The following is a 13,541-nucleotide window of genomic DNA, read 5'->3' as shown; positions in this document are numbered from 1 at the left end:
TCAACAGAAAATGAATCTGCAACAATTTTGATAATAGATGAATCATTTTAAATCAATCAAGTTAATCATTTTTACTTTTTTTAAGTCATATTTCAAGCAAAAAATGATGAAAATTATGGTTCCATCTTCAGTTTTGGCTCCAAATGGGAATATTTACTCGGGAATGTCATCCGGACTAAAAAACAAACTCTCACTATGTTATCTGGGAAACAGACATTTTTCAATAACTAATTGTCATTAATGAAAATAGTCGTTGGTTGCAGCTGTCAGACACCATCAGATCATTAACAGAATGAATGATTTCAGCAGCTTTTAACATCATTTTCAGAGTCATAAAGTCCACTGAGCTTTAATCCACGATGTGTTTTAATCTCTGTGCTCTTTGGTTCGACTGTCTGGAGGAAACAAACCGACTGTTTCACTACGTAAGATTATTAAAAATAAAGTCAAATTACAACTTTATTATCGAAAGTCACAATTTTTTCCCACAGTAATTCAACTCCATCCACAGAAGCTCAGATAGATTTAACTTCAGACTGAAGAGCTTCAAGAATAAAAAAAAGAATCTCTTCAATAGAAACATTTTTTATTGGCGGTCAGTGAAGTCGTCCAGTAGATGAACCCTCGCTGACCTGCTCTACATTAAATCTTCCATTTGTCACCGGCGGGTCGTGACCCCGGCTTTCTGAACAAGCAATGGTTTGACTGATGTCTTCATATTCTTGTCTGGTTCTCCGGTTTCAATCACGGCTTTGTCTTTTTTCCCCCCCGAGTGTTGAAATGTGACATTTAAAGCGTCTCGTTCGCCGGCGGCCACTGAGAACAGAAGGTGTCTGTTGAGCCGCCGCGGCCTCGCCGATGCTTCCCATCGGTTCACATCAGACTTCAAGTCTTCTGTCACAGCGTTTCTGTTGTGAAAAAGTGTAAACTAACTGCAGCTGGTTCAAAACGCAGCAGCGAGAGTCCTCACTGGTGCCGAGAAGAGAAACCAGAACCTTTATTTATCAAACTCGTAGGAAAGAAACTTCAGAACGCTCTGAAGAACCAAGTGAAGAGTAAGAAAGTTCTTGATTTATGCAGCGTTCAGGTTATTTGGGAAAGGCGGGAAGGATTCCCATGTAGCAGTTCCCATAGCGGAGAGTCGGGAGCGTCACATCCACTCTGACAGGTGGGAGCTTGTTTACGTCGCCCAAAGTTTAATGTTTAAAGTTTAATGTCGCCTAAATTACTCACATAACAAATGAAAGTAGTGTCGCAACTAACAATTATTATCCACCTTTGATTATTTTCTCCATTAATCAATTAGCTGTTTGGTCCATAAAATGGTGAAAAAGGTCGTCTAGAGGACGACAGAAACTGGTAAAAAAAAAAAAAAAAAAAGAAGAAAAAAAGAAGCTGGAATCAGATAATTTGGAAATTTTCTTCTTAAAAAATGACTCAAAGCGATTAATCATCAAGTGATATTTATTCAAAATAAATCGGCAACTAATTGATGAATCGTCTAAATGAAAGCAGGTGTGAAACCGTTTCAGTCTGTTTTCATTTTCATTTGTGTTTAAGTTTAATGACCTTGAACTGTTGATGATGGTGGATTTTTTAGCCATTTGTGTTTCTGCCAAGTCGGAGATTTCGCTGACTCAGACTTACAAGACGTGAAGGTTTTTCTCCACTCGGCTGCTCATAACGATGGATGACGTAAACATGGTGTCACCTCTACAGACTCTGACTGATCACATGACGGTATAGCCGATCAGAGACATGGACGGACTCTACGGCGGCCATATTGAACGTCCTTAAAGGTGAAAACAAACAAACGTGTTTTTGTTTTTCAGATGAAAGAACGCAGAGCAGAAAGTGAGAGCGGCTCCCCTGGAGGATCCACGATGCAACTGCAGGCCGAACGCAAGATCAGCATCAGCATGCAGCATTTCCACAGACCAGGTACACACACACGCACGCACGCACGCACACACACACACGCACACACACACACACACACACACACACACACACTTCCACACTCTTAACAACTCAATCTGAACTCTACATATTTTTTCAGATAATGGCACCAACATCTACAGGAAGCCTCCCATCTATAAACAAGGTGAGCTCATATTGATGTTTATCATTATTTTCTGTGTGTTTCCGTCTTTCTTCACCGACGCAGCTTCATGTTTTTACTCTCTTGACTCTCCAGATGGAAACAAACAGGTCGAAGGCAGCGGCGTCATTCAGTCAGCAAAGTTTCCAGCAGCTCAGCCTCCGGATCCCAGCCAACCGTCCAAGATAGAGACGGAGTACTGGCCCTGCCCGCCCTCACTGGCTGCCATGGGTAACACACACACACACATATATAAACACACATGAACACACACACAGAGGGAGGGTGTGTGTGTGTGTAGCTGGATCTAACTGTCAGGCTGCTCTCTGGCAGAGATTGAGTGGAATAAGAAGAAGCTGCAGGAGGAAGACGAGTTTGAAGACCTGACGGATGAAGCAGAGATGCTGCGGGAGCAGGAGCTGGAAAAGGTTTGTGAGTAAAATCTGAGCGACTGACAGGAAAACACCGATCACACCGTTTCTCTCCTAAACTCAGAGCGTCTGTGCAAACTGAGCACCGATCTGATACCTACAAGATACCTATCAGAGTCTCTGTTAGAAACAAATAATCATCTGAGACTTTAAGAGCAAAAATACGAATATTTCAAGAAAACATGTCTCAGTATTTTGAGAAAACAGGTCTCTACTTTAAGAAAAATTGTTATATTACAATAGAAGAACTAGAAATATTGCCTTGCGCCAACCAGTTAAATTGCAGTTTGCATCCATGTCTTTCCAAACTCATATAATATTTGTAGTGAAAATTTTGAAGGAATTTAATAAAACAGTCAGTTTCAAGGTGGGCGCCAAGATCAGTGTCATTAATTCAGTATCACAATCTGCCTTCTGTTCCTGAGTTTATAGTGTTGAATAACGGCCAGAAAAGTTCTTTTTGCAGAACATGATGATGTCACAGTGAAGGTGACCTTTGACCTTTTGGATGTAAAATGTCAAATCGCTTCATCATTTTATCCTGTTAGACGTTTGTGTGAAACGTTGTCGTAATTAACATATGAATTGATGAGTTATGGCAAAAAAAAAAAAAAAACGTGTTTTGTGAGGTCACTGTGACCTTTGACCCTTGACGTCTAAATTCTAATCAGTTCATCCTTGAGTCCAAGTGGACGTTTGTGCCAAAAATGAAGAAATTCCCTCCAGGCGTTCCTGATATATCACATTCAGGAGAGAGACAACCTGAAAACATGATGTTATATTTCAAAAAATGTTTAAAACGTTGGTACATTTCAACAAAAAAGTGATAATATTTTGATTTTAAAAAGTTTTTAGAGAAAAAAAGATGTAATATTTTGAAAAAAAACATTGTAATAGTTCAAGAAAAAGTTTAAAAAGTTCTGTTTCTGGATCCAGATCCAGTCCAACCTGGGTCGTCTGATCCTGAAGGAGGAGAAGGAGAAAGAGAAAGCCGTTCAGTACCGGAGGAAGACACAGTCGCTGCCCGACAGAACTCACATGCACACCAGTGAGACTCTGCAGCTTTTACACTTGTTGTTTTTTTGTTCTTGTTTGGTTCTGGTTCTGGTTCTGAATGTTTGTGTTTCTGTTCTTTTTTTTTTTTCTGCAGGTTTGTCAGCAACTGCATCCAAGTCTCCTTCACGTTCAGGACTGACCAGAGTGAGTGTTTGAAGCTTCCTGAGTTTGATATTAAGTAGAAACTTTGTCCTGGTAGTGAGTTTATCTTCAGTAACTCTGTTTCACACATGGATTTACTTTTACAATGTTTAATATATAAAACTGAAATGATTTGTTCTGTTTGCAGATGCGGTCTGCAGAGTTTTCCACAGACGGAGATAAAGGACGACCAGGTAAGATTTCCTGTTTCCTGATTGGTTGTACAAAGTTAAAAAAAAAAATTAAAGCTCAGATACAGAAAACACAAAACATGATCTGCAAACAGCTGCGATACAGCGAACAGCTGATCGAAGCAACTTTCATCCTCATCACACAAATATATAGTTTCATGTTTATAAAAAGGCTCCGTAATGTCTGTAGCTTTTAGCGAACCAACAGGAGGAAATAGTGCATTTGTTGGGGACTATTTTCAGTGGCGGATGAATCCACATTCGGTGCAGTAGTGAGTATTTCTGGCAGCAGGACAGTGTGTGTTCATGGTGATAAAGGTTTTAATAGTTTCTGGAACAACAACGGAGGAATCAGATATATCAGGCTTTGATACACACACACAATACTCGTTAGTAGATCAGTTCATTGTTGGTTTGAGTCTCTCTTCTAGAAAATAACTTTACACAGAACTAAAATATCTAAAAATATCCTTAAAGAACTCAGCTTCAATGTGAAATCAGACACTCTGTCCGGTGTCGCATCGTCATGTTCTGCACCTTAATCTCTTCTTCTTCCTGTTGTTGTGTTTTTGCAGCCGCTCAGGTAAGCATGTCGTCCGCGCCGCTGTGTGTGTGTGTCGCATGTGCATGTCCACTGACATCAGCGGTGATGTGTGTTTTTGCTTCTTTACTGCGACTGAACAGCTGCAACCTTTCCTGCACTCAGTTTGACTTTCTGCACCGTCCCGAGCAGATGTGTGAATGACATTTACATCTTTACACCGTCGTCATGCATCTTTTTCTAGCAACTAAGTACATTTACTCAAGTACTGTGTTCAAGTACAGTTTTGAGGTACTTGTACTTTACTTGAGTATTTCCATGTGATGCTACTTTCTACATGTCAGAGGGAAATATTGTACTTTCTACTCCACTACATTTATTTGACAGCTTTAGTTACTTTTCAGATGAAGATTTGACACAATGGATAATATAACAAGCTTTTAAAATACAACACATTGTTAAAGATGAAACCAGTGGTTTCCAACCTTTTTGTCTTTTGACGTCTTACAAAAAGCAGTGTGTAGTCGGGGTCACATTTCACATGTCTATGAGTTGTTAACAGCTCCACCAAATAGTGATTTTTCCCTCTAAACTTCTCACATGCTTTCATTTCAATAAATGTTCAAATGATCCAATATTTCAGCAAAAATCAAAGATTAGAGAAAAAGTCCAAAAACTGAAAACAGATTTGTGTATCAGAACTTTGTTTTTTCTTCTTTCCTCTCCCATTAATCATCTCACCACCCCTCAGATTTATCTACTGACCCTTTGGAGGGCCCGACCCCTAGGTTGGGAACCACTGGACTAAACTAGCTAACTGTATATAAAGTAGTGTAAACTAGCTCCACCTCCAGCAGCTACAACAGTAACATGCTGCTCTAACACTGATGCTTCACTATTAATAATCTAATGATGTCATATATAATAATATATCAGTCAGAGGGACCAAACCACTACTTTTACTGCAATACTTTAACTACATCAAGCTCATAATACTTATGTACTTTTACTGCAATACTTTAACTACATCAAGCTCATAATACTTATGTACTTTTACTGCAATACTTTAACTACATCAAGCTCATAATACTTATGTACTTTTACTGCAATACTTTAACTACATCAAGCTCATAATACTTATGTACTTTTACTGTAGTAGGATTTTTCCTGCAGGACTTTTTCTTGTAATGGAGTATTTTTACTTTGCTGTATTGGTACTTTTACTGTAGTAAAGTATCTGAATACTTCTTCCACCTCTGCTTTTCTGTGTGGCTTCTTGGTTTTTAAATTTACCAGGTTACACAGAAATATTTTTCATATTGTGTGTGTGTGTGTGTGTGTGTGTGTGTGTGTGTGTGTGTGCGTGTGCGTGTGCGTGTGTGTGTGTGTGTGCGTGTGCGTGTGTGTGTGTGTGTGTGTAGAACAGTGAGGCTCGGAGGGAGCGGATGGACAGAGGAAACTCACTGCCGAGTATTTTGGAGCAGAAGGTGAGAACGTTACCTTTAACTTTCTTGATGTCCAAAAACATGTTCCAAATTATTTTAATTCACTTTTAATTAATTAATTAATTAATTTTTTATTTGATTCTCTGGAGGTTTTGTTCAGTTATTATGAAACAAATATTATTCTATATTCCCTGCAGCTCCTCATGAGAACTAATGACAGCTGTGTATTTAGTGCAGGCAGCTGTCTGCTGCCCTCTGCTGGACACTGAAACACAACAAACCTCCTCATTGTGTTCTCTGTGTTGTCATTTGATTTGAATGTTACAGGAAATAACAATGAAAAATAAATCACTCAGTTATTAAAGACAAAAAGCTAAATATTTATCAACATATTTTTTATTTAAAGGACACATATTCTGCACATTTCCAGTTTGTATATTTATATTCTGGGGCTCTACTGGAATATTTTTGCATGATTTCCAGTTAAAAACTCCTTATTGATCTTGCATTTAACTTTATTTATTTCTTTATTTTGTTTTGATTTAACGCTGTATGACATCGGTGGGCAAATAGCGGTCCGTGGGCCAAATCTGGTCCTCTAACAAAAACATTTGTCCCTCTAAAATGAGCTGAAGTTTTTCCTTTTTATAGACGACATCAAATCTTTTACATGAATCCTCATAAATCTACAGTAGATAACGATGTGAACACAACGCTGATGTAAAGACCTTGTAACATCTTATAAACTCATCAGATGAATAAAAAGTGTTCATAACATAATGTAGTTGATCTGACCAGAGCAGATTAGTGTCATTAACAGTATTTTGCTTCATCTATAAATGAAGCAGGACACTGTTTACTGTGTGAACCTTCACTTACTGATGTGAGTCATGAAATCTGCCCTCAGATACAAAAATCTATTATTCTTTAATGAATGAAAATAAACAGTAAGCAGTGCTGGAAAAAAACAGGCTCATGTTTGAACTGATGGTTTAATTATGAAGGAAAATAGTTGAAACATTTGTTGCTTAAAACAATCATTTATTATGTTTAATTTGACCTGTTGAGTGTGCAGGTGTTATGATCTTGATCACATGTTGTATGATGATGTTTTCTGTGCTGCAGGTTTATCCCTATGAAGCACTGATTGTGACCCACAGGGGGCGCTGTAAGCTGCCGCCAGGAGTCGACCGCACTCGACTGGAGGTTTGTATTCACAGGCTGAAAGTCTCATTTTCTGTGTCGTTATCACACATATTACATCAGAAAAATCAGTTGTCATGAACTCATATGAACTTTTTGGAATTTATTACATTTAATTATACATTTAAATCAACTGATTGAGTCAATTTGGAACCTTAAAAAGAAAATTTCATGTTCTTTAGTAATGATGTTGAAGTATAATGTTGATCAGTTTCCTGTTAAACTCTCTGCGTCCTATCAGCATGATCAATGATTAGTGTTTTATTTGGAATATTAAAGACATGTTGATCAAAAACAAAACTCTTTTCTTAAAAAGTCAGTTTGACTGAAACATTATTCTGATTAATCAGCTGCTGAATGACTCATTTTTCAAAGGTAAATTATCTTGTTATTATTATAATTCCAACTGGATCTGTGATGTTATTTAAATATAAAACTTGTCCCACTGATTCTTTCATTGGAAAAATATGTTTTTCTTCAACATCAAAAATGACATCAGGTCTCTTTTTCAACAAGATGTTTCTTTGCTGAATGTAACTGTGTTTTAAAGTCATATATATATAGAGTATCTGGATATCACCACATTAATATTTAATCACATATAACATGTTACGTGGCAACTAAGCAGGTTTAGAGGTCCAGGGAGTCGTTCAGAACTGAGCCAGCTGGAGATTCAGAAGGTGAAATGTGGAGCTTGGTGGGTTCAGGTTAAGAGACGAGACGAGGTCCTGGAGACAAGAATGACAGGAAGTGTAGAAGTGACTGAACAGATCTGGCAGAGCTGAGAATATACAGACTGACTGTTGATTGCAGGATTAAGTGCAGCTTGGGGGGGATCTGACTCTGGTGCACCTGCCTCCACTCAGACGATCACAGACAAAAAGAGAGAAGAAGGAGAAAGTCACTAACAGTTAGAAAGACACAGAACCGGATGTGGAAGAAGCATCACGAGACACAGCGGGAGAGAAATGACATAAGATTATTTATTTAATTGTATTTTTTTATAAATGTAAACCTGATATTGATGTAAATTCATTTAGTGAAGCTCAGTTTGAAACATGTTTATGTGGCATTTGTTCTCACACCAGAATATTTTGGCAAGACTTCACTGGTTTTATTGTGGCTAATGAATTTTATTTATTTATTTATTTTTAAAGGTGCAGTGTGTAGAATTTAGTGGAAGTACAACAGATTTGGTAGAAGTTGAATATAATAATCATAAGTATGTTTTAATTAGTGTATAATCACCTGAAAATAAGAATCGTTTACCTTAGAATGAGCCTTTATACCTACAGAGGTAGTGAGTCCTCTTCCATGGAGCCGCCATGTTTCTACAGTAGCCCAGAACAGACAAACCAAACACTGGCTCTAGAGAGGACCTTTTGTAGATTCTCCCGCATGCTTGGAAGGGGAGGGTGAGGTATTCAGTTGGTTGCAATCTGCAACCTCACCACTAGAGGTCACTAAATCCTACACACTGGTCCTTTAATATAAAGTAAAGAATAATTAGGGCCCGAGCCCAAAGGGTGAAGGCCCTCTTGTATTTTGTGTGTTTGTTTGTTTGTTTCTTTATTATTACGCCACTTAAACCCTAAATTTGACCCCCTAAACATGCTCAAAAACTCACCAAATTTGGCACACACATCAGGTCTGGTGAAAAATTTGATAAAATGTAAAAATCATTTCCCAAAGTGCCAAAATGTGCTCTCTAGCACCACCTATGTCACTAATATGGCCGCCACGGCCCGTAGGAATGTTGTAAAGAGATCAAACTGAAACTCAATTATTCGTCTCATCAAGACCTGCAAATCATACTCTGACACCCCTGACCTAAATCCAACAGGAAGTCCGCAATTAGCCTTTCAAAGTAAGACTTTGCCCCAATTTTCTCCTCTGAACAAACAAACAAACAAACAAATCTCCTCTGAGGGCGTTAATGGTATTGGCTTCAAACTTTAATACGTGACTTATGACACTGTGCTGAAAATATATAGGTCTTATATGTATGATTCAGTAGTGGGGATGACCTATTAGGGGAAGGGAAAAAATGGAGTGAGGGTGACAGTTTAGTGATAAAGTGCTGCAGAAAAATACCATCAAAACTAAAATGTGTATCTCTGTACTGCAGTTTTTCCTTTTTTAGGGCCCGAGCACCTAGCGGTTCACTCACACTCTCCATTCAAATATATGAGTATTTATCTGTCCAGCTGCAGTTACTTATTGTCTCTACACACCTGACAGTACACATGTCAATCAAACTTTGACCAGGTCATGTGGGTTAAAAGTCTTTACTTTTCTAAAAATAGACTTGATGAAAATTAGGAAATTAATTTGTTTTACACACAAACTCATCAAGAGTTTTCAATTTACTAATTGAAATTCAAGTGAATGGGCCCAAAACTTGCATAATTTTGATGCCACAGGTGTGAGTAAGACAGACATGTCTCACCCTGCAGAAAATTCTCATCCTCATACCGTTGAGATTTGATGTTTCACCATGACAGAGGAAGTTGCTATAACTTTATTGTAAATGCTCTAGTCTGCACCAAACTTTACATGTTTGATAAGAGTCCCGGCCTGAACACGTGTACGTCACAATATTCCATCAGTGATGCAAACTGGCTGAATAGCGCCCCCTACGAAATTTCAGCAAAGCAGCCCCAGCAGCAGGTAAAATAGTGGACAAAGGAAGTGATGTTTGTCTCCTTCTTGCACTGTCTGAAAACAGCCGGGTCTGAAGACATCTACATGCCCGTCACAGAATCCCTTCGATTGCACCGTGGCCTGACGTGCGCGGAGGCGTGAGGGCCTGTTCAACGCTGCTTGCAGCTTTAATATTTATAAAATGTTTCTTAAATGTGTTTTCATCTTATTAGACAAATTTCATTCATGTACATGCACATTATCTGGTAGCAATCCTTTATTTTTTGTTTTCTTGATGGAATTCAAACTTTAAGTTAGAAAATATTGAATCCTCTTGTAACAAAAAGGCTTTAGAAACTTAATTTGTCTGTAATAATTCCAATCTGTGTCTTTAATTAGTTTAAACTATCACTCCCCCTGCTTGTGTATTCTTTTTGTCTATGTTACCAGTTAAATAACTGTCATGATTACCTTTTATTTATTATTTTTCTTCTGTGTTTGTTGAAGCTGTGAAATAAAGATGTTCAGGCTGCCGCTCTGCTCTGAATGAACTACAACACTGAAACGGACGATGACTCACAAACATCCTGAGTTAGGTTTTTAACTTCTTCTTCTTCTTCTTCTTCTTCTTCTTCTCATCTCCTCTCAGCGGCACCTGGCCCCGGAGCAGTTTGAGCAGTTGTTCGGGATGTCCATGGCCGAGTTTGACCGTCTCTCTCTGTGGAAACGAAATGAACTGAAGAAGAAAGCCCAACTTTTCTAACAGGAAGTGACCTGTTCACCCCCTCGAGTACTTGATGAACCACCTGCCGAGGAGGAGGAGGAAGGAAAATAACATGAAATATCCAGTGAAGACCAAATCATCACATTAATCCAGGCAAACATGTTCTCCATCAAACTAACCAATCACGTCCCTGGATGAGTGCCGGCCCCCCGAGGATCAGAGTATTTCCTGAAGGCTGGCCCTGATTAACCCTTTACTCTGACTAACCTTAACTGATGCACTGACACTCACATATTACCTGTGCTGCACTTATAATCACCACTGCTTGCAAATCATCTGCATCATCATCATCGTCATCATCATCATCATAGTTATGTTTAGTGTCACTGAGTTGCACCTGCAGACGTCTGTATCATGAAGCTGGATTAACTGGTTATCTTTGGGTTTAATTTATAGGATCATTCTGGTGATTTTCTATATTTTTCTTATCGTCACTGAATCAAAACAATGAACTGATCTACTAACAAGTATTGTGTGTGTATCAAAGCCTGATATATCTTATTCCTCCGTTGTTGTCCACAAACTATTAAAAACACGTCAGTGAGTCACACCGCTGCACTGGGTGACATGTTCCTTCATCATGAAGAGTTTGGTCATGTTAGTTTGTTTAGAAACGGCTCCAAAGACTAATAACAGCATCACGTTTTCAGTCTCTGGACAGTAGTTCAGTGTAAGGCAGACGCCACTGAGCATGTGCAGGAACACTGTTCTTTTTACAGCTTCACTAACTTGTTGTGCTACATATCACAAACTCTGGACTTTGTACTACATTATAAATTTCTCAAAGAACTTCAGTACACAGAACTACTCTCTGGAGACTGAAAACGTGATGCTGTTATTAGACTTTGGAGCCTTTTCTAAACAAACTAATGTGACACAGTTAGCTGTAGACTAGCTGGTGAACATAGTGGAGCATTTAGCAGCTAAAGAGCCAGATATTTCCCTCAGGAGTTGGTAGAGAGTAAAAACAGAGCTAAAAGAGAGTGAATATTGGACTTACATTCACCAGGCGGACAGGAACACGACTCCACATGAATGATAATGTTGCTCCGTAACTGCTGGATGTGGAAATAAGCAACTGTTTGCTAACAAGTTCAACATATCAACTTAAAAACTGAAGATATGTCAGAGTTGTGTTCACTGCTTGTTTCTGTGTTTGTTTGGAGTTGTGTTTCTGTCCACATGGTGAATGTAAGTCCAATATTCACTCTCTTTTAGCTCTGTTTTTGCTCTCTACCAACTCCTGAGGAAAATATCTGGCTCTTTAACTGCTAAACAGTCCCATTGTCCTCTCTGACACCACCAGCCTTTATTCACAAGAGAACAGGGGAACCCTAAAGCTGCAAGAACCTTGTTTTACTCATTTTATCTAAATTACCAGAACAGAAGGATACGGCAGGTGTTTGCTAAAACAAACAGTTTGAGACCAGATTGGGTCACCAGCTAGTCTACAGCTAACTGTGTCTGTTTGCCGTTTGGTGCTCATCAGGTAGTGTACAGTGCATGCTGCGGCCCAAAACGATGCTATGAGAGCGCTGAGAGTGAACCAGAACAGTAAAATTGCAGCCAGACAGATAAACAATTATAAAAATATACATTATAGTAGCTTTAATTCTCCTTTCATGGTTCTGATGCTGTTTCTTGTAATTAAAAGCTTCTCCTTCACATACAGACACTCACAGCTGATGAGTAAAATATCAGTTTTCAGTTCAGGACCTCAGTTTGATTCAGTGAAGCCAAAGTTAAACTATCATCATGATTCAGACCTCTGCCGTGTTTCTGCTGATTAATCTGAGGAGCTACTGTCACATATTAAGATTGTAATATCTATTTATTATGTGGAGCTTTATTTATTTGATGATTGTAATTTTTACTCTCCACATTCGTGTCAAATTTGTTTGCTACTGTGAATTGTTTTACTTCGAAAATACTGATTTAGCTGTACAGTTTTTTAATACGAGCATCCAACGATCGTACAAACTGCTCCTTTAAAATGTCAGGTATGTTGGTGGAGCTTTAAAGGAGCAGTTCGTACTAATCAACATGGTAGCGTCTATATTGGATCGTGAAGTAGAAAATTGTCTTTTTTTCTCTGCCGTCGTCTCCACGCTCCGTGTCCGTCCATCCAGTCCTCTTTGTTTCTGTTGTACGATGTGAGGGAGTCCAATAAACCGAAGAAAGACATTCAACTTTATTTGTTTTTTTCTTGTCTCCTTTCACCCATCACACCTGAGTAAGATATCTATGACAATAATTACCTCATAGCTCCTTAAAATGTACCAGACTTAAAGGATCAGGTCACCAAAATTACACACAAAAACGTATTTTTTCACATCTGTTTTTCTGATTTTAAAGCAGCAGTTCAGTTTATTAACCAGTAAGTTAAACAGTTGATTTTATAGCTGCTAATCAGAAATGTGTCCCGTCAGTATCAGACACTGTTTGTCCACTTTACTGTCAGAGGAAGCAAAGCGTCTGTGTTGGATCAAATGAATCCTTGTTTTCCTCTCGTCCTTATAATCATCACTTACTTGCCTTTTCTTTCTCTCTCCATCAAACTATGTTAATACAAAATATTATAAAAGAAATATGAAAACGTCTTAATACGACTCTTTTAAGTAGAAGGTACTTAAAGCTTGACTACAGCAGTGCTGTGAGATCAGCTGTACTGACATTTAAAATGAGTGATCAGTCAGTATTGATAAGGATTGATGAGGGAAACTTCCTACAGGTAAATATGTATCTGTGCAGCCAGCAGAGAGAAAACACCAGTCTTCTTTTGTATTGTATTTGTGTCCTGATGGGTTTTCCTGTTTTAAGTCTGTTTCTTATCTTGTGAGGATTTATTTTGTTTTTATGTGTAAAATATAATTACGTGATTTAGGTTTGGTGATAATATGCACGCCAATAAATCTTATTTGAACATGAGACAGAGTGTAACAGTCAGTCCTCTGCTGGTGAAGCAAAGAGAAAACATCCTCTATCACAGAATTATCTCAACAACA

At 38.4% G+C, this 13,541-nt stretch overlaps 1 protein-coding gene across 1 annotated transcript in view; it reads left to right on the top strand.

Annotated features, from left to right (window-relative positions):
• The window catches only part of dmtn (dematin actin binding protein), a 21,597-nt gene extending 10,580 nt beyond the window's left edge, over positions 1–11,017 (top strand). Inside the window, exons 6-16 of the mRNA XM_044333162.1 lie at positions 1,833–1,941; positions 2,060–2,104; positions 2,198–2,332; positions 2,435–2,529; positions 3,469–3,580; positions 3,683–3,732; positions 3,878–3,923; positions 4,496–4,503; positions 5,883–5,948; positions 7,032–7,112; positions 10,402–11,017. Coding sequence (XP_044189097.1) covers positions 1,833–1,941; positions 2,060–2,104; positions 2,198–2,332; positions 2,435–2,529; positions 3,469–3,580; positions 3,683–3,732; positions 3,878–3,923; positions 4,496–4,503; positions 5,883–5,948; positions 7,032–7,112; positions 10,402–10,515 — 861 coding nt within the window. The 3' untranslated portion in view covers positions 10,516–11,017. The remainder of the gene's footprint in view (positions 1–1,832; positions 1,942–2,059; positions 2,105–2,197; positions 2,333–2,434; positions 2,530–3,468; positions 3,581–3,682; positions 3,733–3,877; positions 3,924–4,495; positions 4,504–5,882; positions 5,949–7,031; positions 7,113–10,401) is intronic.
• Positions 11,018–13,541: the final 2,524 nt, after the last annotated feature.

The sequence above is a fragment of the Thunnus albacares genome, chromosome 18 (assembly GCF_914725855.1).
Source record: "Thunnus albacares chromosome 18, fThuAlb1.1, whole genome shotgun sequence".
In the NCBI taxonomy this organism is placed as follows: domain Eukaryota; kingdom Metazoa; phylum Chordata; class Actinopteri; order Scombriformes; family Scombridae; genus Thunnus; species Thunnus albacares.
This window is presented reverse-complemented; position numbering and strand designations above follow the sequence as displayed.